Source organism: Procambarus clarkii, chromosome 20, assembly GCF_040958095.1.
Source record: "Procambarus clarkii isolate CNS0578487 chromosome 20, FALCON_Pclarkii_2.0, whole genome shotgun sequence".
Classification (NCBI taxonomy): Eukaryota; Metazoa; Arthropoda; class Malacostraca; order Decapoda; family Cambaridae; genus Procambarus; species Procambarus clarkii.
In genome coordinates this window covers 10,745,134-10,771,457 of record NC_091169.1, presented here as the reverse complement: position 1 = coordinate 10,771,457, position 26,324 = coordinate 10,745,134, and the positions used below count along the sequence as shown (strand labels likewise).

The following is a 26,324-nucleotide window of genomic DNA, read 5'->3' as shown; positions in this document are numbered from 1 at the left end:
GACTGCTAAAACCTCTATCATGTAAACCTCTATCACTATCACTTGTAAACCTCTCATCATGTCACCCCTAACTCTTCGCCTTTCCAGTGAATGCAACTTAAGCTTTGTTAATCTTTCTTAATATGAAAGATTTCTAATTTGGGGAATTAACTTAGTCATCCTACGTTGGATACGTTCAAGTGAATTTATATCCATTCTATAATACTGTGACCAAAACTGAACTGCATAATCTAAATGGGGCCTAACCAGAGCAAGATATAGCTTAAGAACCACACCGGGAGTCTTGTTACTAACGCTTCGATTAATAAATCCCAGTGTCCTATTCGCCTTATTATGAACATTCATGCATTGATCCTTTTGTTTTAAATTCTTACTAATCATAACTCCCAGATCCCTTTCGCAATCCGACTTCACAATCTCAACACCATCTAGCTCGTATCTTGTAACTCTATTGTCATTACCTAGCCTCAGAACATTACATTTATCAGCATTAAACTGCATTTGCCAATCCTTTGACCATTTCAAAACCCTATCTAGATCAACTTGAAGTGATAGTGAGTCCTCCTCCGAATTAATTTCCCTACCGATTTTCGTATCATCGGCAAATTTGCAAATGTTGCTACTCAGACCTGTAACTAAATCATATATATATATTATAAACAACAGAGGTGCCAGGACAGAGCCCTGAGATACTCCACTAACAACATTATCCCACTCTGACTTAACCCCATTTATACTAACTTTCTGTTTCCTTTGGAATAGCCATGCCCTAATCCAATTTAATATAGCACCCCCAATACCATGAGCTTCTATTTTTTTAATTAGTCTTTCATGTGGACCTATATCAAAAGCTTTGCTAAAGTCAAGGCACACAACATCACAATCTTTACCACTATCAACTGCCTCAACTATGCTGGAATAAAAAGTTAGCAAATTTGTTAAACATGAACGGCCATTTGTAAAACCATGTTGCGACTCATTTATTAATTTATGTTTTTCAAGATGGAGACGAATTGTATTTGCAATTATTGATTCAAGTAACTTTCCCACAATAGACGTTAGGCTAATTGGCCGATAGTTTGACACAAGTGATCTATCTCCTTTCTTAAAAATTGGTACCACATTAGCTACCTTCCATGACTCTGGCACTCTGCCTGACTCTATTGATTTATTAAATATGGTAGACAGTGGCTCGGAAAGCTCCTCTTTGCATTCTTTAAGCACCCTGGCAAACACTTCATCCGGCCCTAGGGATTTGTTTGGTTTTAGTTTTTCTAATTGTTTAATTACATCCTCCCTGGTAACTGCTAAACTAGTCAACCTGTCCTCGTCCCCACCCACATAGACTTGTTCGGCTGAAGGCATATTGTTAAGTTCTTCTTTAGTAAATACAGATATAAAATATTTGTTAAAAATACTACTCATCTCCTTGTCATTATCTGTTATTTGACCTGTCTCAGATTTTAATGGACCTATGCTTTCCCTAGTGTTAGTTCGATATAACTGAAAAAACCCTTTAGGATTTGACTTTGCTTGCTCTGCTATGCGAACTTCATAGTTTCTTTTTGCTTTCCTTATCTCTTTTTTAACATTTCTAACCAGTTGTATGAATTCCTGCTCTAAACTGACTTCCCCATTCTTAATCCTTTTGTACCACGCTCTCTTTTTACCTATAAGGTTCTTTAAATTATTTGTTATCCACTTTGGGTCATTAGTATTCGATCTATTCAATTTGTATGGTATACTACGTTACTGTGCTTTGTTTAGAATATTCTTAAATAAGTTGAATATTAAATCCACATCGAAATCCCCTTTTACGTCACCTATCGCTGGGTTCATGTCTCGCTCCAAGACCGGCCCACACCCCATACCCAAGACTTTCCAATCTATTTGACCCAAAAAATTTCTAAGGCTATTAAAATCAGCTTTTCGAAAATCTGGCACTTTAACAGAATTTTCTCCTACAGGTCTATTCCATTCTATGCTAAATCTGATTACTTTGTGATCACTGTTCCCTAGCTCACTCCCTATTTCGATGTCATTAATTTGTGTTTCCCTGTTAGTTAACACTAAATCTAAAATATTATTTTCCCGTGTTGGTTCCTTAATGTGTTGCGTAAGAAAGCAATCGTCAATTAATTCTAGAAAATCTTCTGCTTCACTATTCCCTGTTTTGTTCAACCAGTTTATTCCACTAAAATTAAAGTCACCCATGACATAAATACTGTTAGATCTAGATGCTCTAGATATTTCATCCTATAGATGCTTTGCTTCCATTCTGTCTAAATTTGGTGGCCTATATATAACTCCTATTATGATATTATTTGCTTTTTCATTTAATTCTATCCAAATAGTTTCTGTGTGGCTCAGTTTTGATTCCCTCTTTGAGACTACATTTCAAATTGTCCCTAACATATATGGCTACACCCCCTCCTCGTCTAATGTATCTGTCTGTGTGAAATAGTTTAAATCCATTTATTTGATATTCAGCTAATAGTTCTCTATTTTCTACATTCATCCACGTTTCGGTAAGTGCAATAATATCTATTTTTTCTGTGCAGACAAGAGCATTTAATTCATTTATTTTATTTCTTAGACTTCTACTCTTAGTGTAATATACCCTAAGTGAATTGTTATTTTGAGGCCCTCTTCTTTCCCTGGTCATTTTGCCAATTCTTTTCTCCCACGAACACATACTTTTATTACCTCCTTCCTCCAAATCAATTCCCATAAACATTATTATAAACAACAGAGGTCCCAGGACAGAGCCCTGAGGTACTCCACTTACAACATTTTCCCACTCTGACTTAACCCCATTTATACTCTCTGTTTCCTTTGGAATAGCCATGCGCTAATCCAACTTAATATAGCACCTCCAATACCATGAGCCTCTATTTTTTTAATCAGTCTTTCATGTGGCACTGTATCAAAAGCTTTTCTAAAGTCTAGGTACACGACATCACAATCCTTACCACTATCAACTGAATCAACTATGCTGGAATAAAAAGATAACAAATTTGTTAAACATGAACGGCCATTTGTAAAACCATGTTGCGACTCATTTATTAATTTGTGTTTTTCAAGATGAAGAAGAATTTTATTTGCAATTATCGAATCGAGTAACTTTCCCACAATAGACGTTAGGCTAATTGGTCGATAGTTTGACGCAAGTGATCTATCGCCTTTCTTAAAAACTGGTATCACATTAGCAGCTTTCCATAACTCTGGCACTCTGCCTGACTCTAGTGATTTATTAAATATGGTAGACAGTGGCTCGGAAAGCTCCTCTTTGCATTCTTTAAGCACCCTGGCAAACACTTCATCCGGCCCTGGGGATTTGTTTGGTTTGAGTTTAACTATTTGTTTAATTACATCCTCCCTGGTAACTGCTAAAGTAGTCAACCTGTCCTCGTCCCCACCCACATAGATTTGTTCGGCTGAAGGCATATTGTTAAATTCCTCTTTAGTAAATACAGATATATAATATTTATTAAAAATACTACTCATCTCTTCATCACTATCTGTTATTTGACCTGTCTCAGTTTTTAATGGACATATCCTTTCCCTTACACCCAGAGATCACAGTAACGTGATGCATCAAATGAACAAATCAATTTGTTTATCCTTTCCCTAATCTTTGTCCGGATTAACTGGAAAAACCCTTTAGGATTTGTCTTTGCTTGCTCTGTTATGCGAATTTCATAGTTTCTTTTTGCTTTCCTTATCTCTTTTTTAGTATTTCTAACCAGTTGTACGAATTCCTGTTCTAAACTGACTTCCCCATTCATAATCCTTTTGTACCACGCTCTCTTTTTACTTATAAGGTTCTTCAGATCCTTTGTTATCCACTTTGGATCATTAGTATTGGATCTATTCAATTTATATGGTATACTACATTCCTGGGCTTCGTTTAGAATATTTTTAAATAGGTTATATTTTGAATCCACATTGAAAACCCCATTTATGTCACCTATCGCTGGATTCACGTCTAGCTCCAAGACCGGCCCACCCCCTACACCACTTCTCCTTCACTTTTATGTAAGCACTTCTACTTTGACTTGAGTAGCAACATCTGCAAATTTGCAGATGATACAAAAATCGGTAGGGAAATTAACACGGAAGAAGACTCACTATCACTTCAAGATGATCTAGATAGGGTTTTGAAATGGTCAAAAGACAGGCAGATGCAGTTTAATGCTGTTAATTGTAAAGTTCTGAGGCTAGGTAATGATGAAAGAATTACAAGATACGAGCTGGATGGTGTTGAGATTGCGAAGTTGGATTGTTAAAGGGATCTGGGAGTTATAATTAGTAAGAATTTAAAACAAAAGGATCAATGCCTGAATGTTCGTAATAAGGGAAATAGGACACTTAGATTTATTAATCGAAGCGTTAGTAACAAGACACCTGGTGTGGTTCTTCAGCTATATCTTGCTCTGGTTAGGCCCCATTTGGATTATGCAGTTAAGTTTTGGTCGCCGTACTATAGAATGGATATAAATTCACTTGAACATGTCCAGCATAGGATGACTAAGTTAATTCCCCAAATTAGAAATCTTTCATATGAAGAAAGATTAACAAAGCTTAAATTGCATTCACTGGAAAGGCAAAGAGTTAGGGGTGACATGATAGAGGTTTACAAGTTGTCGGAACCCGACACACACACACACATAACATAGTATCCCCTTTTTTGTTTTACCTTTAGGAAAGAAAATGGGAGATCCCGTGATGTCATAGACAACACGTATAATTACAATGTTCTAATATTGCTTATACAACAGTCTTCTATTTAAATTTAACAAAAAAGTAATCAACAAGACTGAATATAATTACTAACACCAAAATGTAGCATGATTCCCTTGTTAATGTAGAATTACTTTAGAAGTGGAACCAAGAGTTCAGGGGCGTTGGTAGCCCAGGGCGTCACTTACTGACGCTCCCACTCACACTCAACAATAACAAACGGGGCTCGTGTGTTGCGATACTGGTCACATAGGATAGACCTACACTGTCCCAAGAAACTACCATAGCGACACCACTAATTCAACTAGAGCACTCCAGTATCCGGCTTACCAAGTATCCTGTATTTGTTTAAATTTGTGTGCACATTTTTAACATTTATTAGATAAGTCGGTTATATGTATGGAAACCCCAAACCACAATGTCAATTGTGATAGGAGCAGCAAGAAGCTGTGCAGACAGTTGGACCATACACATAATTTACCTAGCTGTTTGCCAACGCTTGTAACCACACGGCCGCCATTACGTGGCACAAAGAGGCACAGAGCCACACCCAAATTGATGCTAAATCTACACAGCCTTAGCAGGCCCCTACAACAGGCTCAGCTAAGCCCTCTTTTGTTATAGTAGTATTAGTATTCATAATTAGTAATTATTACTAGTAGATTAAACCACCATATGTGGTATGATATAATAATAAGGTGAACCACCACATGTGTATAATAATTATAATCAAGGGTAAACAATTGGTAGTTTAAGAAGGAGCCATCTCAAAGTGGTATAAGCTACTAATTGTCCCCCCAACAGTGTGTGAGATAATTTCAGGCAGTTTAAACAAGTACATACAGTTCACTCAATTAATTCTTACTTACTAAGAAAATAAATAAGACAGAACTTTATCTTATTAAAGTCAATTTAAAAAAAGAGAATAGCTGCCTGGAGTTTTTCCCCACATTGTTTTGGTCCTTCGAACCGGATACTAGATCCTGATATACATAACATTAGTGCAATATTTCCTACACACATTATAGCAGGAAGACACTGCTATATTTTTGCATTTTTTATAGCCTAACTTTTCAATCTCATAGCAAACAGAACTTACAACAAGCACTATTATTGTTCTGAGGCCTGTACCAAAGGAACAATTGTGCTTTTTTCATTACAAGAGGTTGATAAGAGGCTACTTTACTTATAAGTTACTTATAAATGTTTTGTAGTTATAAGTTATATAAACATTACTTTAATATTGCCCCATTACTGTAACAATTACTGCATGCCACATTATTTACAAATAATTCTTGCACAAGGGTAGGACATTTTAGGCTGGTGTTGTACAACAACCTAGTCTAATTTATTGTGCTAACCTGGTGTAAGGGTAAGAATTTTACACTTGTCTAGAGTTGAACACATATTACAACCTAGCAAGTACATATTTTTATGCAGTATTTAAGACAACCCGAGTTGTGTTGTCAACATGATATTAATATAACTATAGGCATAATTTAACTATAATCATATCACCTTTGAGTGTTAACCTGTGTCTCTGTACCAACCAAGAGTGATAAAGAAGGGCTAACTTGTGGAATTCCAACATTGATGCAGGCTTACCACTCAAATTATAGAGTGTATGATTATATAGTGTATTTTATAAATGATAAACAGCTCTAGTTCGAAAACTAGTTACTCTACTAATTCAAGTGCCAGAAATAGTCAAAGTCCATACGACTAGCAAGTACTTCCAAGATGTCTACTGTCAAAAATGTAAAATTAACCCTCACTAGCTTGAAGGGTCAAATCAAGGCAGATTAGCCAATGTGAAGACTTGAGTAACCAAACTCCAGTTAATTATGCAGCACTGGAAAACTATCTTAAGCTTGCACGGAACAAATATGACCGTGTGTTGCAACAAATGATAGAATATCAAGATTTACTTAAGCTTACCAGTATTGATGAAGATACAATGAACAACGTACTACAAGAACACTCTGATTACGAAGATGCATTGTTTGTAAAGTTACAACACTATGACGATATAATAAACGCAAATAAAGCCAATACGAATATTGTAGCCACAACTTCCCAGAACCAGACAGCTCCAGAAGTCAAATTACCATCACTCAGTCTCCCAACTTTTTCTGGAACAGAGGACGAGAGTTGGGACTGTTTCTGGAGCAAATTTGTCGATTCTGTGGATTCTAATGCCAATGTACCAAAGACAACAAATTTTACATATTTACAGAGTGTCTTGAAGGATGAAGCGTTTCAGGTGGTCTGTAATCTGAATCACACAGATGACGATTATGACAATGCCGTACAGCTCCTGAAGGATAATTATGCAAAACCCGAAAGGACTATCAGAATTCTAACCCTGAAGCTGTTAGATATTAAACCTCCAAATAATACAGCAGGCTCACTCCAAGCCTTTAGATTGGAGCTTGAGTCTTTGCTCAAGGCACTTAATAAAAATAAAGTGGACTTGGATGCATCAGACTGGATAATCCAAGTCCATATGACAAGCAAATTACCCAGTGACATACTGGATAAGTTGTTTGTGTTATTTGGTATGTCATCTTTAACAGTAACGGAGATTACAAAAGGGTTACAAACCATCATAGAACGAGAAAGAGTTAACCCAGATGGAAAAGCGGCATCTAAACCGTCTACTACTAATAGTAAACAATAGAGTACAAACAGTACTCAAAACAAATCCAAGACAACTTCTCCCTCCCCAAAGTGGAAACAAGGCAGTGTGGGCACATATGCAGTTGGTCCCTCGAAACCTACAGATAACGCGCCACCCAAATCGGTGACTCCTCAAGATACTGTTAACGTCTGGAGAGCATATGTGTTTTGTGAGCAACCACATTCCCTGTACAATTGCAGACGTTACCCTGATCGTGCAACATGCATAAAACGACTCAAGGAGTTACATAGATGTACCAAGTGTATAAGGGAACATCATCCCGACACCTGCACAACTCCAATACGCACCTGCAATAGGTGCCATAAGGGTCAACACCATACAGCACTTTGTGGGGACTCAAGTACAAAGTCTGCCAAACCACAGGAGGAGGAAGGAACTACCACTTCAGTACAGCATTGTACTGTGTTACCTGACATAAGTGTCTTCTCAACAAGGTCTAACCCCCCATCAGCTCTACCTACTGCACGATTGATCATTAGAAATGGAGAGAACAAGGCAACCGTACGTGGATTATTTGATCAAGGGTCCCAACTGACCCTTGAAGGAGTTATCAAAGGAGTTGGTAGATACACTGAAACTTACACCTGTAGAGGAGACACGAATAAACATAGCAGGATTCCTGACTGACTCAGGAGCCCAAGTTTACAGGGTAGTACGACCCAAAGTACGATTAGGAGGTTATGTACGAAAAGTACCAGCACTGGTCGTAGATAGATTCCCAACAGACCTGTATGTAGATGGTCTAGGAACAACAGCCAAATTCCTGGAAGAAAAGGGAGTTCCTTTGGCTGATAAAATTACATCGGACAACCTTTCCAATATTGGAATCCTTATGGGGTCAGATGTCTACCATAAGTTTATCAAAGGAAAGGAAGATCACCACGGTATGAACGTGTTACCATCTGCAGGTGGCTATTTACTAACAGGCCCAGTATTACGGCTAAAACAATCCGCACCTGTTGACCACCAACATGCCAACACAGTAATGCTTGCATGACTAGGAGACCAGTCTCCACTGCAACTCAGAGACATGTCCGAGGATGAGCTTGATCCCCCAGTACATAAGTTATGGGACCTGGCTGTGAGGGAATCTAGATTCCCTCAGCTAGTTTTCCTAGTTTCTAGATTAGGCTAGTCGTTCTAGGGACTCTAGAAACTGAAGCTTTCAAACTAACATATACTTGTGGGGTGTTGAATGAAAGCTTATGTTATGGACTATCATTTGTGAGTAGTCAGAAGTCTGTGATTGCTCTGTAGAGAGAATTACAGAGATTTTCCTGTTTCTGTGAAATAGGATGAGGAGGTGAGAGTGAAGTGGTATGTGAGGTACTTGACTCAAACCGTTAGAGGTGGGGGGAGAGTGGGGTGAACGTTGCCCCCCCCCCCCCCCTCCATGTGAGACATTGCGCCTTGTCTTTAGGCCTCCCCCATCTTGTGACGTCACAGGACGCTTGAGGGTGAGTGAGGCCTGTGATTGGGGTAGGCATGTATGCTCCGAGCTGTGTTTTGGCGCGAAAGGCTGTGATTGGTAGCGGCATGAGGGAACAGTGCCGGCTTCGTGCTGATTGGTCAAGACAAAGTAGGGGAGGAGGTATGGGCATTTTGAGTTTCCTTAGCCCGCGAAATCGTCAGTTTGAGCAGGGTAGCAGGTGGACGAGCACGTATCTGGGTGGAGGGGGGGAGTTTTCCCCCTCCACCCCCGTTAATCGCAGACGCTACCGTGTTGTCTAGCAGGGATGGCAATCCTGCCATCCCGGGTTGTGTCTAGGCCCAATTTTCGTGAAATTTGAGGGCCGACGAGGTACGGAAGGATCAGTAAAATAGCCTCAGAGACAGTGGGCACCCATGAGGCAGCTGGCAGAGCCTCATGGTGTAACAGGTGGTTTGAATATCCTGTCTAGTGTAGAACTATTGGTGGAATCAGGGCAGTGTAATTGTGGTGAGATTACAGGCCCCTGTGGGACTTTGAATTCCACCCTGTTGGTCCGCCCGGTGGTGACGCCGCCGGCCATTGTCAGCCCAGTGTAGAGCAATGCAGGCTCTGGTTTGCTGGAGTTGTTGGTGATTCCCCATCCACGTGTGTATGCCCGGTGGCCACCCCCAGGCCACCCCGGCCACCCGCCGCATGGCCCGGCCGCTCGGCCCGGCCCGGCTCGGCCAACCCCGCCTGGCCCGGCCCGGCTCGGCCAACCCCACCTGGCCGCGCGCCGGCTACCCCGCCTGCCCGCGCTCCGGCCACCACCCCCCTCTCAGCTCGGGAGGGGCGCTGTGGGCCACACGGTGGCCACATGCCTTGGCCACCTCCTTGGGCCACTTGGCCACTTTCCCGGGACAGCCTAGGGCCACATCTTGTCAACGCATGAGGAGCAAGCTAAGTGTTGACAGCTAGAGTGGTAGTGACCTGGGAAATAAGTTAAATAGTTAGAGGAAAACGTGAGTACAATAGTCAGTGTAACAGTGTCTCAGTATTAGTGGAAATTCACGGTAAAGCTGTGTTGTCCCATAGCCCTGCCAGGCTAGGGAAGCAGCTGAGAGACAGCTGTCTGTAGCACGTCCAGGTGACTGGTAGGGCGGTACCTGGAGATAGATGTTGTACACGACCACACTGTAGTATTATCATATATATAAGTGTGTAGACTGACTCGAGTATGTAACCGGTCAGTGTAGAGATTTACCATATAAGTGATCCAGCCTGTCGATTCTATATAATCGTTCAGACTTGATTAATGCCATAGAGTACCGCATACAAATTGTATCATTAGAGGTAGGCAGGCCAGGTTGCAGGGATGTCAGTGGGTACCCTGAGGTCTGTGTAGTTAGTTACATTTACCTGATGATATAATTTTCATTGATTATGTGAATGCCATTTCTATATGTTCATTTGCATGTTTTATGTACTGTGTTGTGTGGTGAGTCAGTAGATGTGATTGCTGACTGATTGCCTAATGATGTCATTAGCATGTGGGGTATGCTGATGGCATCATTATGTTGCAGGTTTGTGCAGTGTTGTTATCAGTTTATACGATATTATTGCTGCCCTGAGAGCTGTGTTGAGGGTTTAAGGGACCTCTAGGATTATTCAGGGGAATTCACAGTACTTAATGAAAGCAGGCAGTTGATTGGTTAATTGCCTTGCTGAGGTAAGTGTGTGTTCACAGTAGTCCTTTGCAACGGTTGCAAGATAAGGGGGGCAGTAATATTGGTATACTCTTGTTGTTGCACAACCGTGTGTCATTACTGTGTGGGCACAGTAATTAACGAGTTGCAGTAGCCGCAACCGTATGTGGGCAGTGCATTTGTGTTGTTGCATGCCATTGTAGGGTGGCCTATGTAACACTGGGGTTACTTTGTTTCTTTAAGTTGTGTTGAGGACTTAGGGATTCAATGAGTTAATAATTGGGGAATTAACTGGATAAGGGGTGCACACCTATTGTGGAGTGAGTGAGGGCTGTTATGAGAGAACAGCGTTGAGCTTGAGTGAGATACGTCTCGGGAGCAATTAATTGTCCGTGTGACAACTAATTGACCACTCTAGCTAATTATGTAATTAGCCTTCTCATCATGAATTCACGTAGTGGGAGAGGATCTGTCAGTATTTGTGTTAACGTAATTTGCTCGAGACTAATTACCTTTCTGGGGTATAGCAATTAGTGGCTCATGTTAATTAGTGGAGTAATTAACATCGGGAGGTCTCAGATGACTCGGTAAAGCGAGGTCATGGAGCTAGCATAAATCGTTGTATTAATCATATCCTGTCTGAGGACAGTGGATTAATGGCACTTAATTAGTTAATTCGGGGTAAACTCCTTTCCCGTGAATTCACAGTGTTTGATGAGACCTGCTTAGGCAGTGCGGAGTGAGACGTATTTATGGATGATTAATTATCGGTCCTGGTGACAGTTAATTAATTGCTCGGAGTTAATTAAGGTAATTAACACTCACTAGTAATTTTTTGACACAGACTGTTGAGAAGCTACCAAGTTAGGGTAGGCTTAGTTAACGTAACTCAATGAGGATGTAATTAGTGGTTCGTTTGACCTTAATTGAGGATTACTCACTGAATACTTGCTAGGAGTCAAGTGTGATGTAATATAAGTTTGATTTATTGTTAACAAGAGAGACAAGTGTTAATGATTAATGTAGAGTATCATCATGTTGTTGTCTAGTGTGAGACAATTGTTTGTGATTACCGTAGTACTTTGTTGCTGACTGCTGCGATCAGTCAATTAACGTAATTAATCACTTCAGGCAATTTCTTTTGGTTGCCGTCTGGTGACGAGAGTAGAGTAATCTAGGGATTTGTGGAGCTGTGTCCCAGAATCCCGCCTTGCCTGTCTTTGTTGCTATTTACAGTGCAACTTCTTGTAGGGAGTTGTAAAGAGTGTTTACACTGGGTTGTGATAGGGGGAGTCACTGTTGGACTACCCGCCTAGTTACGTGGGTCTCTCCTGGGGGGCGGGAGGACCCCTAAGCTTGTGATTATAGTAGCTGTCAGGGAACCTGAGACACTATTGATTGCATGCTTGTGTCTTCAGTGGATATCCTTCATTTGTTCAGTTCATGTTGTCAGCCCGAAGTGTCAGCAAGATGGAGCCTGCTGTCACTTCTTGAGGGGCTGTTGAATAGCTGTGTTGCAAATGCCACTTGATGTACAATAACGTAACCATTCGCTGTGGTGTAACTTAGTCTGTGATATTTTTCTTTGATTTGCAATATTGCGTCATCAGTGGGCACACCTGTGTTCAGGTTAGTTCAGTATGCAGCCTCACGGCAAGGGTTGCTTTTTAGCTGTTTGTTATCGTGCCACTGGATCTATCTTGAGGTTATCTTGAGATGATTTCGGGGCTTTAGTGTCCCCGCGGCCCGGTCCTCGACCAGGCCTCCACCCCCAGGAAGCAGCCCGTGACAGCTGACTAACTCCCAGGTACCTATTTACTGCTAGGTAACAGGGGCATTCAGGGTGAAAGAAACTTTGCCCATTTGCTTCTGCCTCGTGCGGGAATCGAACCCGCGCCACAGAATTACGAATCTTGCACGCTATCCACCAGGCTACGAGGTCCCTAGATGGGTGGATGAATGGACATTAACGTAACGTAAACTCGGTAATGTAGTAGTTAGTCTCTTGTTATTAATACATTGTTATGTTATAGAAAACGGTCTTTGATGTCAACCCTTCAACCATATTGTTCCACCATATTTCTGCATATTATGATTAAATGTTGATGTGATCTTGATATGACGGCTGTTCTTGGGAATTCGAATTCCAATTCATAGCGCCACATCAAATATAAATATTTGATTGTGAGAACCCATCGGTTACCCTTTATTAGTTTTAACATCCTGTTTAACTAGGAGGAGCCAGCGGCCTATTGTGGACAGGTTTTCACCTCTAGTGGTGGAGGCCTGGCGGTTTGCTCCCGCTTTTCCTTTTTCTGTTGGACTCATGCTTAACTGCCGTGAGCAGCCTTTAAACTTGTAGTCCACCTCCTAAGGGAGGTAGGCGTAGAAAAAAATCTCACACTGGCAACTCTTGGCATTGTCCCTGAACAACCTAGCCCAGATGATGACTGGACTTACAAACAATACCTGGACTCAGTTATCTACAGAGAAAATCAGTACTGGGTCAGGTTACCATGGAAGCTGAATCACCCTCAGCTACCCGTCAACCATTTTATGGCACAAAACCAACTAAGATCACAGGTGTTGCGCTTACAAAGACAACCTGAGAACTTGAAGTTGTACCATGAAATAATACAGAAGCAGCTCGATGACAAATTTATCGAAGTTGTAACAAATGATAACCCAAAGGAAGGACACTACCTGCCACACCACCCAGTACAGAAGAATTCTGCTACTACCCCACTACGGATAGTATTTAATTGCAGTGCTAAGACGGGGCAGAGTAGTGTTTTGTTAAATGATTGCCTTCAAACTGTCCCTAGCCTGACACAAAGGCTTTACGACGTGCTGTTAAAGTTTCGTATAGGGACTTATGCATATATGGCCGACATTAGCAAGGCATTCCTTAGGGTTGGTCTTCAAGAAGAAGACCGGAACTACATAAAGTTCCTATGGATTAAGGATCCTAACGATCCGAAGAGTGAATTAATCACTTACAGGTTTGTGTCCGTCTTGTTTGGAGCCACGTCCTCTCCATTTCTGCTTCAAGCTACCTTGGATATGCACTTGAAGAAGTCCAATAGCCAGAACAAGACGGAAATTAGCAAAAACCTGTATGTGGATTACAGGTTGTTGGTTGTTCAAGGAACAACCAACAGTGAGAGTAAACTGTTGGACATATACCATGAGATCAACTGATCGCAACTGAATTTTCCGACTACCAAGTACCCGAGATGACAAAGGTACTAGGTGTCCAATGGAACATAACAACAGATCAGCTGACAATCAAGTCAGTGGAGACAGATACCACTAACTTAACAATGAGAAAATTGCTATCACAAGTCAGCAAACCCTTCGACCCATTAGGACTATTAAGTCCAATACTAATTAATGGGAAGAAGTTAATTCAGGAATGTTGGCAACAAAAGATAGGCTGGGATGATCTTCTAACACCTGCCCTACAAGAAAAATGGCAAGGGTTAGCGAAAGATTTAAGTATCCTAGAGTCTGTCAAGTTCCCTCGGAACACAGTAGTAAATGAAAAAGAACCAATTAAGCTACATGTATTTTGTGATGCCTCAGGAAAGGCTTATGACACAGTAGCTTACTTGGTCTCAAATGGGCAAGCCAATTTGCTCACATCAAAGGCCAGAGTGGCACATTTAAAGAAAAGATCACTGCCACAACTGGAATTAGCAGCCTTACTGCTAGGTGTAAGATTGGCTCATTATCTGATCAAGGCCTTAAGCCACATCCACTTTAAAGAAACAGTAGTAAGGTCAGATAATGAGGCAGTGCTACAGTGGGTTAAAAACAATAACAGTAAGAGTCCTTACGTGAGTAACCGTGTTAAGGAAATACGAGAGTTGTCAGCAGGGTATAAACTAAGATATGTACCTACTAAAGAGAATCCAGCTGACTATCTCTCTCGAGGCCTGACTTTACGGCAATTAACAAAGGCAGAGATGTGGTTCAATGGACCTCAGTGGCTAATCAGTGACCAGTGGCCTGAACAAAAGCCACAAGTCATTGTGACCAATGTCACTGTTCCCACTGAGAACCCGGAACTACCTCGGACTTTGGTAATTGATCCTGCTCGGTACTCTGAACTGAACAAACTTATAGGTGTCACCCAAGTAGTGTTTGATTTTCTAAAGAAAATAGGAATCAAGCATAAATTCCCTAGTGCCCTAAGGGGGCATATTCATGAATAATTAAAAGTGGTTCAATTTGCGTATAAATTTATTTATGAAATGTTTATAGAAAGGGCTGCAATTGGTCCACGTTTTCCCATCACACTCTAAATAGAAAAGGAGAAAAAAAATACACAACGTATTATGCAACGAATTTTCAACATTTTCAAATAGTTTCAGGGAACACATGTGTCAACTAAAATCATTTCTATAACACTCAGATATTAAATTTAGCACATAATAAAGGATTGTAGTGATCAGTTTTATCAAAAAAGTGTTTAGTGCAATAATATAATTATTCAAAGTTACCCTTCCAAAAATATGCAATATATGATGTTTATAAATTTTTATAAAATCAACAAATGGACTTTGGACTAAAATGTCTACTAAATGCTGTAGAAGCACGAACTCTACATATAAGGTGTAATTTGCATGTAAATTGATTAATAAATGAAAGCTCTGAAGTACTTTGAAGTTGTAAATTTCTTTCCAGAGTAAAATAAAGATCCAAGTTCGGCCACCTGTAGCTGAGCTTGACTTCAACAGATTTCGTTCATAATTAGCACCCTTGCAGATAGGCATCCATTGAGCAAGGTGTGCAAGTTTCATGCAAATCCCTTGATAACAAAGGAAAAAAAATTGTCAAAAAAAAAAGAAAAAAAAGAAAAATTTTTTTTTTTTTACATATATATATATTGCACATACATATTACAATTATTACAAGAGTTTGTGCTTCTACAGCACATAGTAGACATTTTAGTTGACACATGTGTTCCCTGAGATTATTTGAGAATGCTGAACATTCGTTGCATAATACGTTGTGTATTTTTTTTCTCCTTTTCTGTTTAGAGTGTGATGGTGAAACTTGGACCAGTTGCAGCACTTTCTATAACCATTTCATACATAAATTTATAAGCAAATTGAACCACTTTTAATTTACATGAATATGCCCCCTAAGGTACTCAAAAGAGCTCAGATCGACACATTCGGGACAGAATTTGACAATGTTCCTAAGAAGCTACAACATGATCTGGGTCTCTGGTTAGACACTGACAATTATAACTAATAAGATGCGGAGGACGCTTACAGCATGCTGACATAGATCTGGAAGCAAAAACTCCAATATTGCTCCCTCGTCACCACATAGTAAGCAAACTAATTGTGTTCCATATACACAAATACTGCACTCTGCATGGTGGGGTATTAGATACTCTCACGGACTTAAGACAACAGTACTGGCTACCCCAAGGTAGGCAGACAGTAAAATCAATAATCAAATCCTGTGTTATTTGCCGGAGACACGATGCCAGAGTGTGTCCATATCCTGGCCCTCCTCCACTTCCGAAGGAACGAGTCATACATATTCGTCCCTTTGAGACAACAGGAGTAGATTTTACAGGAGCACTAACACTGACAGGCACCAAGGACATGAAACCAGTAAAAGCCTACATCTGTCTTTTTACTTGTGCCACAACAAGGGCAGTCCATCTAGAAATGACTCCCGATATGAGTGCCGAAGCATTCTTACAGGCTTTCCGCAGGTTTGCTTCATGTAGATCTTGTCCTAAGTTAATGATCTCAGACAATGGGTCCAACTTAGTGGCAGGAGAAGCATGTCTGAGGAAAATCTGGACACAACCAAAGGTACGCACGGCCCTAACTCAACGGCAGTGCCATTGGAAATTCATACTTCCCAGAGCACCATGGCATGGAGGCTTCTATGAACGCATGATTGGTACGGTGAAACGTTCCCTACGGAAAACCCTACACCGCCAAAGGATTGACCTACAGGAGCTTCAAACAGTAATCATAGAGATAGAAGCACGAGTTAATAACCGACCGCTTACCTACCTCTCTGATGATGTTTTGCAGCGTGAACCATTAAGTCCAGCTCATCTGATGTATGGGAGACCTCTCAAAACACTTGTGTCCCTTACGGACGAGGAACCAGAGAATCCTTCATATGTCAAAGAGAGTGATTTGGTTCAACGTTTCAAACATCTTTCAAGGGTGATAAGTCGGTGGAATGACGTATGGACTCGTGAATACCTAACAGCTCTGAGGGAGTATCATTACGGGGCAAACAATCCCTATAACAGAATTAACTTGAACCCTGGTGACAGTTCTGGTGGATAGTGATGGACCACGGGTCAAATAGTCTCTGTTCATCCAGACAGCCAGGGCATCTTGAGAATAGTGAAAGTAAAATGCCGAGGCAACACTACTCTGAAAACTTTAGAGAAATTAGTACCTATATAACTGGCCAGGAAAGAAGACGTGCAACGACTTCCAGCACCTGATGCGCCAGTACGGGACATATGTCCCCAAAGGACTGCTGCACAACAATGTAAACTCAAATTAAAGCAGCACTATAATTCTGAAGGAGAAGAATAAAGTGATTGCAGTCCTTTCCGGGACTTCGACCCGTGTTCTTCCCCCCTCCCCGGAATTATGTCAGAATCCGACACACACACACACACACACACACACATAACATAGTATCCCCTTTTTTGTTTTACCTTCAGGAAAGAAAATGGGAGATCCCGTGACGTCATAGACAACACGTATAATTACAATGTTCTAATATTGCTTATACAACAGTCTTGTATTTAAATTTAACAAAAAAGTAATCAACAAGACTGAATATAATTACTAACACCAAAATGTAGCATGATTCCCTTGTTAATGTAGAATTACTTTAGAAGTGGAACCAAGAGTTCAGGGGCGTTGGTAGCCCAGGGCATCACTTACTGACGCTCCCACTCACACTCAACAATAACAAACGGGGCTCGTGTGTTGCGATACTGGTCACATAGGATAGACCTACTCTGTCCCAAGAAACTACCATAGCGACACCACTAATTCAACTAGAGGACTCCAATATCCGGCTTACCAAGTATCCTGTATTTGTTTAAATTTGTGTGCACATTTTTAACATTTATTAAAAAAAAAAAAATCAAAATGTTTATTTAGGTAAGGTACATACATAAAACAGATTTTACAAAGAGTGATGGATTTATAGTTAGGGCTAGTACATACAATGCCTAAAGCCACTATTACTCAAAGCGTTTCGGGCATAAAAAACTTAAATGACTAAAGCTTAATACTATTTGAGCATAAAGAGTAAAATGAAAACATAGCTGAAAAAGCAGCACAAATACAATTCTGTCGACAAACAGCGCTCTTTAAAAAAACAGACATTGGATGACATTAGAGGGGTAAGGTAGGTTACAGGGAATTTATTAGGTATAGCTTCGTTTTTATCTTAACTGGTTGAGAGAGGTACAGTCTTTAACATGGTTGGGAAGGTCATTCCACAATCTGGGTCCCTTGATTTGTAGAGCATTTCTAGAGCATTTATCATAGCAATATGGAAGTTGTAGTGAAGGACCTGGTGACTCTAATGGGAGCCCTGAGGACAGAGTTGGACTCTCTGCGGGAGGAGGTGCGTCAGCTTAAAAAACAACGAGAAGTAACGAAGGAGGAGACCAGCAGTAAAGGGACCTCGTCTTGGAGAGTTGCGAAAGACAGGGGCCTTAAGAAGACTTTGATAAAGCCGCCTTCAAACGCCATAGCAACTTCAAATTCATTTGACGTTTTGGAGGACGAGTGCTGTGGAGAGACTGTGGATCGCGCAAAAGGGAAAGCAACGAAGAGAAAGGAAGCGCAGGCCCCTCAGAAAGTAAAGGAAGTACCTAAGCAAACATTAGTTGTGGGAGATTCCCAGATAAGGTATTTGGATAGAACGTTTTGTGCTAGAGATAGGGGGAACAGGTTAAGGGTTTGCTATCCCGGAGCTGGCATTGGTGATATTATAAACAACATGAATGATATTATGGCTGGTAATGGGAACAATCCCATTATTTGCATTAGCGTGGGAGGAAATGATGTTGGTCGAGTCAGGAGTGAGGAACTGATTCAGAGGTATAAAACAGCCATAGAGTTAGTTAGGAGCAAGGGAGGAATCCCGATCATATGTGGCATTCTTCCAAGAAAGGGAGTGGGAAATGAATGGATATCGAGGGCACTTGGTGTCAATTGCCGGCTGGAAAGATATTGCAAATCAAATGCAATATCTTTCATAGACAACTGGGAACACTTCTATGGAAGAAATGAAATGTATGCTCGTGATGGGGTGCATCTATCGAGAGCTGGGGTTGTTGCTGTTGCGAACTCGCTAGAAGAAGTGGTTAGAGGTGTTTGTTTGGGTTTAAACTGTTAGTAGATAGAGGTATGGGAATTGATTTGGAGGAAGGAGGTAATAAAAGTATGTGTTTGTGGGAGAAAGGAATTGGCAAAACGATCAGGGAAAGAGAAGGTCCGCAAAATAACAATTCACTTAGGGTATATTACACTAACAGTAGAAGTCTAAGAAATAAAATTAACGAATTAAATGCTCTTGTCTGCACAGAAAAAATAGATATTATTGCACTTACCGAAACGTGGATGAATGTAGAAAATAGAGAACTATTAGCTGAATATCAAATATATGGATTTAAACTATTTCACACAGATAGATATATTAGACGAGGAGGTGGAGTAGCCATATATGTTAGGGACAATTTGAAATGTAGTCTCAAAGAGGGAATCAAAACAGAGCCACACACAGAAACTATTTGGATTGAATTAAACGAAAAAGCTAAAAATATTATAATAGGAGTAATATATAGGCCACCAAATTTAGACAGAATGGAAGCAAAGCATCTATGGGATGAAATATCTAGAGCATCTAGATCTAACAGTATTTATGTCATGGGTGACTTTAATTTTAGCGGAATAAACTGGTTGAACAAAACAGGGAATAGTGAAGCAGAAGATTTTCTAGAATTAATTGACGATTGCTTTCTTACGCAACACATTAAGGAACCAACACGGGAAAATAATATTTTAGATTTAGTGTTAACTAACAGGGAAACGCAAATTAATGACATCGAAATAGGGAGTGAGCTAGGGAGCAGTGATCACAAAGAAATCAGATTTAGCATAGAATGGAATAGACCAGTAGGAGAAAATTCTGTTAAAGTGCCAGATTTTCGAAAAGCTGATTTTAATAGCCTAAGAAATTTTTTGGGTCAAATTGATTGGAAAGGCTTGGGTATGGGGTGTGGGCCGGTCTTGGAGCGAGACATGAACCCAGCGATAGGTGACTTAAATGGGGATTTCGATGTGGATTCAATATATAACTTATTTAAGAATATTCTAAACAAAGCACAGGAACGTAGTATACCATACAAATTGAATAGATCGTATACTAATGACCCAAAGTGGATAACAAAGAATTTGAAGAACCTTATAGGTAAAAAGAGAGCTTGGTACAAAAGGATTAAAAATGGGGAGGTCACTTTAGAACAGGAATTCGTACAACTGGTTAGAAATGTTAAAAAAGAGATAAGGAAAGCAAAAAGAAACTATGAAGTTCGCATAGCAGGGCAAGCAAAGACAAATCCTAAAGGGTTTTTTCAGTTATATCGTACTAAGACTAGGGAAAGGATAGGTCCATTAAAAACTGAGACAGGTCAAATAACAGATAGTGATGAAGAGATGAGTAGTATTTTTAATAAATATTTTGTATCTGTATTTACTAAAGAGGAACTTAACAATATGCCTTCAGCCGAACAAGTCTATGTGGGTGGGGACGAGGACAGGTTGACGAGTTTAGCAGTTACCAGGGAGGATGTTCTTAAACAAATAGTAAAACTCAAACCAAACAAATCCCCAGGGCCGGATGAAGTGTTTGCTAGGGTGCTTAAAGAATGCAAAGAGGAGCTTTGTGACCCACTGTCAACCATATTTAATAAATCAATAGAGTCAGGCAGAGTGCCAGAGTTTTGGAAAGTTGCTAATGTGATACCAGTTTTTAAGAAAGGAGATAGATCACTTGCGTCTAACTATCGACCAATTAGCCTAACGTCTATTGTGGGAAAGTTACTCGAATCTATAATAGCAAATAAAATTCGTCTTCATCTTGAAAAACATAAATTAATAATTGAGTCGCAACATGGTTTTATAAATGGCCGTTCATGTTTAACAAATTTGTTATCTTTTTATTCTAGCATTGTTGAGGCAGTTGATAGTGGTAAGGATTGCGATGTTGTATACCTTGACTTTAGCAAAGCTTTTGATACAGTGCCACATGAAAGACTGATTAAAAAAATAGAGTCTCATGGTATTGGGGGTGCTATATTAAGCTGGATTAGGGCATGGCTATACCAAAGGAAACAGAGAGTTAGTATAAATGGAATCAAGTCAGAGTGGGAAAATGTTGTAAGTGGAGTGCCTCAAGGCTCTGTCCTGGGACCTCTGTTGTTTATAATATATATAAATGATTTAGATTCAGGTTTGAGTAGCAACATTTGCAAATTTGCCGATGATACGAAAATCGGTAGGGAAATTAATTCGGAGGAGGACTCACTATCACTTCAAGTTGATCTAGATAGGGTTTTGAAATGGTCAAAGGATTGGCAGATGCAGTTTAATGCTGATAAATGTAAAGTTCTGAGGTTAGGTAATGATGATAGAGTTACAAGATACGAGCTAGATGGTGTTGTGATTGCGAAGTCGGATTGCGAAAGAGATCTGGGAGTTATGATTAGTAAGAATTTAAAACAAAAGGATCAATGCATAAATGTTCGTAATAAGGCAAATCGGACACTTGGATTTATTAATCGCAGCGTTAGTAACAAGACACCTGGTGTGGTTCTCAAGCTATATCTTGCTCTAGTTAGGCCCCATTTAGATTATGCAGTTCAGTTTTGGTTGCCATATTATAGAATGGATATAAATTCACTTGAACGTGTCCAGCGTAGGATGACTAAGTTAATTCCCCAAATTAGAAATCTTTCATATGAAGAAAGATTAACAAAGCTTAAGTTGCATTCACTGGAAAGGCGAAGAGTTAGGGGTGACATGATAGAGGTTTACAAGTGGATGAATGGACATAACCGGGGGGATATTAATAGGGTATTAAAAGTATCAACACAGGACAGAACACGAAACAATGGATATAAATTGGATAAGTTTAGATTTAGGAAAGACTTGGGTAAATACTGGTTCAGTAACAGGGTTGTTGATTTGTGGAACCAATTGCCGCGTAACATTGTGGAGGTGGGGTCCCTCGATTGTTTCAAGCACGGGTTGGACAAGTATATGAGTGGGATTGGGTGGTTATAGAATAGGAGCTGCCTCGTATGGGCCAATAGGCCTTCTGCAGTTACCTTTGTTCTTATGTTCTTATGTTCTTATGTTTGATTAAGTCGTACTCTAGGAATATCAAAACTGTATTTATTTCTGGTGTGGTGCTCATGGGTTCTGTTACAACCTTCTATGAAGCTTTTGAAGTCAGAATTGGCATTACAGTTTAGCGTTTTATATATGTATAATACACAAGAGAGAATGTGCAGTGACTTAATATCTAACATATTCAGAGATTTGAGTAGGGGTACCGAGTGATGTCTGGGGCCAGAGTTGGATATTGTCCTAATAGCAGCTTTGTGTTGAGTAATTAGAGGACGTAAATGATTTTGGGTAGTAGAACCCCAAGCACAAATACCATAGTTGAGATATGGATAGACGAGGGAGTAAAAGAGAGTCACCAGGGCAGGGCGTGGTACGTCTACGTCTACGTCTATTAGATAAGTCGGTTATATGTATGGAAACCCCAAACCACAATGTAAATTGTGATAGGAGCAGCAAGAAGCTGTGCAGACAGTTGGACCATACACATAATTTACCTAGCTGTTTGCCAACGTTTGTAACCACACGGCCGCCATTACGTGGCACAAAGAGGCACAGGGCCACACCCAAATTGATGATAAATCTACACAGCCTTAGCAGGCCCCTACAACAGGCTCAGCTAAGCCCTCTTTTGTTATAGTAGTATTAGTATTCATAATTAGTAATTATTACTAGTAGATTAAACCACCATATGTGGTATGATATAATAATAAGGTGAACCACCATATGTGTATAATAATTATAATCAAGGGTAAACAATTGGTAGTTTAAGAAGGAGCCATCTCAAAGTGGTATAAGCTACTAATTGTCCCCCCAACAGTGTGTGAGATAATTTCAGGCAGTTTAAGAACATAAGAACTTAAGAACAAAGGTAACTGCAGAAGGCCTATTGGCCCATACGAGGCAGCTCCTATTCTATAACCACCCAATCCCACTCATATACTTGTCCAACCCGTGCTTGAAACAATCGAGGGACCCCACCTCCACAATGTTACGCGGCAATTGGTTCCACAAATCAACAACCCTGTTACTGAACCAGTATTTACCCAAGTCTTTCCTAAATCTAAACTTATCCAATTTATATCCATTGTTTCGTGTTCTGTCCTGTGTTGATACTTTTAATACCCTATTAATATCCCCCCGGTTATGTCCATTCATCCACTTGTAAACCTCTATCATGTCACCCCTAACTCTTCGCCTTTCCAGTGAATGCAACTTAAGCTTTGTTAATCTTTCTTCATATGAAAGATTTCTAATTTGGGGAATTAACTTAGTCATCCTACGCTGGACACGTTCAAGTGAATTTATATCCATTCTATAATATGGCGACCAAAACTGAACTGCATAATCTAAATGGGGCCTAACTAGAGCAAGATATAGCTTGAGAACCACACCAGGTGTCTTGTTACTAACGCTGCGATTAATAAATCCAAGTGTCCGATTTGCCTTATTACGAACATTTATGCATTGATCCTTTTGTTTTAAATTCTTACTAATCATAACTCCCAGATCCCTTTCGCAATCCGACTTCGCAATCACAACACCATCTAGCTCGTATCTTGTAACTCTATCATCATTACCTAACCTCAGAACTTTACATTTATCAGCATTAAACTGCATCTGCCAATCCTTTGACCATTTCAAATCCCTATCTAGATCAACTTGAAGTGATAGTGAGTCCTCCTCCGAATTAATTTCCCTACCGATTTTCGTATCATCGGCAAATTTGCAAATGTTGCTACTCAAACCTGAATCTAAATCATTTATATATATTATAAACAACAGAGGTCCCAGGACAGAGCCTTGAGGCACTCCACTTACAACATTTTCCCACTCTGACTTGATTCCATTTATACTAACTCTCTGTTTCCTTTGGTATAGCCATGCCCTAATCCAGCTTAATATAGCACCCCCAATACCATGAGACTCTATTTTTTTAATCAGTCTTTCATGTGGCACTGTATCAAAAGCTTTGCTAAAGTCAAGGTATACAACATCGCAATCCTTACCACTATCAACTGCCTCAACAATGCTAGAATAAAAAGATAACAAATTTGTTAAACATGAACGGCCATTTATAAAACCATGTTGTTTAAACAAGTACATACAGTTCACTCAATTAATTCTTACTTACTAAGAAAATAAATAAGACAGAACTTTATCTTATTAAAGTCAATTTAAAAAAGAGAATAGCTGCCTGGAGTTTTTCCCCACACAAGTGGATGAATGGACATAACAAAGTGGATATTAATAGGGTATTAAAAGTATCAACACAAGACAGAACGAGAAACAATGGGTATAAATTGGATAAGCTTAGATTTAGGAAAGACTTGGGTAAATACTGGTTCGGTAACAGGGTTGTTGATTTGTGGAACCAATTACCGCGTAACGTGGTGGAGTCCCTCGATTGTTTCAAACGCGGGTTGGACAAGTATATGAGTGGGATTAACATAAGAACAAAGGCAACTGCAGAAGGCCTATTGGCCCATACGAGGCAGCTCCTATCTATAACCACCCAATCCCACTCATATAATTGTCCAACCCTCACTTGAAACAATCGAGGGACCACCTCCACCACGTTACACGGCAATTGGTTCCACAAATCATCAACCTTGTTACTGAACCAGTATTTACCCAAATCTTTCCTAAATCTAAACTTATCCAATTTATACCCATTGTTTCGTGTTCTGTCTTGTGTTGATACTTTTAATACCCTATTATTATCCCCCCTGTTATGTCCATTCATCCACTTGTAAATCTCTATCATGTCTCCCCTAACTCTTCGCCTTTCCAGTGAATGCAACTTAAGCTTTGTTAAGCCTAAGTTAATGCAACTTAAGCTTTGTTTTAAGGATTGGGTGGTTATAGATAGGAGCTGCCTCGTATTGGCCAATAGGCATTCTGCAGTTACCTTGTTCTTATGCTAGTACTACTAGTTCTACTTATGCTATTACTACTACTTCTACTTCTACTTATGCTAGTACTACTACTTCTACTTATCCTAGTACTACTGCTTCTACTTCTACTTATGCCATTACTACTACTTCTACTTATGCTATTACTACTACTTCTACTTCTACTTATGCTAGTACTACTACGTCTACTTATCCTAGTACTACTACTTCTACTTGTAACGCTACTCGTAATACTATTAATACTACCGCTATTTCTACTTGCACCACTACTGCTATGTATTTCACTAGTAGTAATACTACTTCAACCACCACTACAAGTTCAACCAATTTTTAAACTACTACAACCCTTACACTTAACAACACTGCTACTATTAAAAATAATAAAAAGTAGGAATCTCTCACCAAAATATTCCAGTTGTTGGACTTGACTGGACGGAGTGAAGACGTTGGTCTTGGTGAAGAAGATGTTGGACCTCTTACGTCGCTTGTAGCGGGAGTCTATGATGTTCCAGTCACTGTCTTCCTGGACCGTCGTCACCGTTCCTGTAACACAAGGTAGTCTGTCAGTCACTGTCTTCCTGGACCGTCGTCACCGTTCCTGTAACACAAGGTAGTCTGTCAGTCACTGTCTACCTGGACCGTCGTCACCGTCCCTGTAACACAAGGTAGTCTGTCAGTCACTGTCTACCTGGACCGTCGTCACCGTCCCTGTAACACAAGGTAGTCTGTCAGTCACTGTCTACCTGGACCGTCGTCACCGTCCCTGTAACACAAGGTAGTCTGTCAGTCACTGTCTACCTGGACCGTCGTCACCGTCCCTGTAACACAAGGTAGTCTGTCAGTCACTGTCTACCTGGACCGTCGTCACTGTTCCAGGAACACAAGGTAGTCTGTCAGTCACTGTCTACCTGGACCGTCGTCACTGTTCCTGGAACACAAGGTAGTCTGTCAGTCACTGTCTACCTGGACCGTCGTCACTGTTCCTGGAACACAAGGTAGTCTGTCAGTCGGTCAGGTGAAGTCACAGTGAGAGGTTGTGTTAACCGGAGCTCCTGAGTGTTGTTATATTATCATAGCAATATGGAAGTTGTAGTGAAGGACCTGGTGACTCTAGTGGGAGCCCTGAGGACAGAGTTGGACTCTCTGCGGGAGGAGGTGCGTCAGCTTAAAAAACAACGAGAAGTAACGAAGGAGGAGACCAGCAGTAAAGGGACCTCGTCTTGGAGAGTTGCGAAAGACAGGGGCCTTAAGAAGACTTTGATAAAGCCGCCTTCAAACGCCATAGCAACTTCAAATTCATTTGACGTTTTGGAGGACGAGTGCTGTGGAGAGACTGTGGATCGCGCAAAAGGGAAAGCAACGAAGAGAAAGGAAGCGCAGGCCCCTCAGAAAGTAAAGGAAGTACCTAAGCAAACATTA

General features: G+C 40.3%; 1 protein-coding gene across 1 annotated transcript in view; it reads right to left on the bottom strand.

Annotated features, from left to right (window-relative positions):
- The window catches only part of LOC123749640 (integrin alpha-4), a 141,802-nt gene that overhangs the window by 44,592 nt on the left and 70,886 nt on the right, over positions 1–26,324 (bottom strand). The window contains exon 8 of the mRNA XM_069327961.1: positions 25,308–25,448. Coding sequence (XP_069184062.1) covers positions 25,308–25,448 — 141 coding nt within the window. The remainder of the gene's footprint in view (positions 1–25,307; positions 25,449–26,324) is intronic.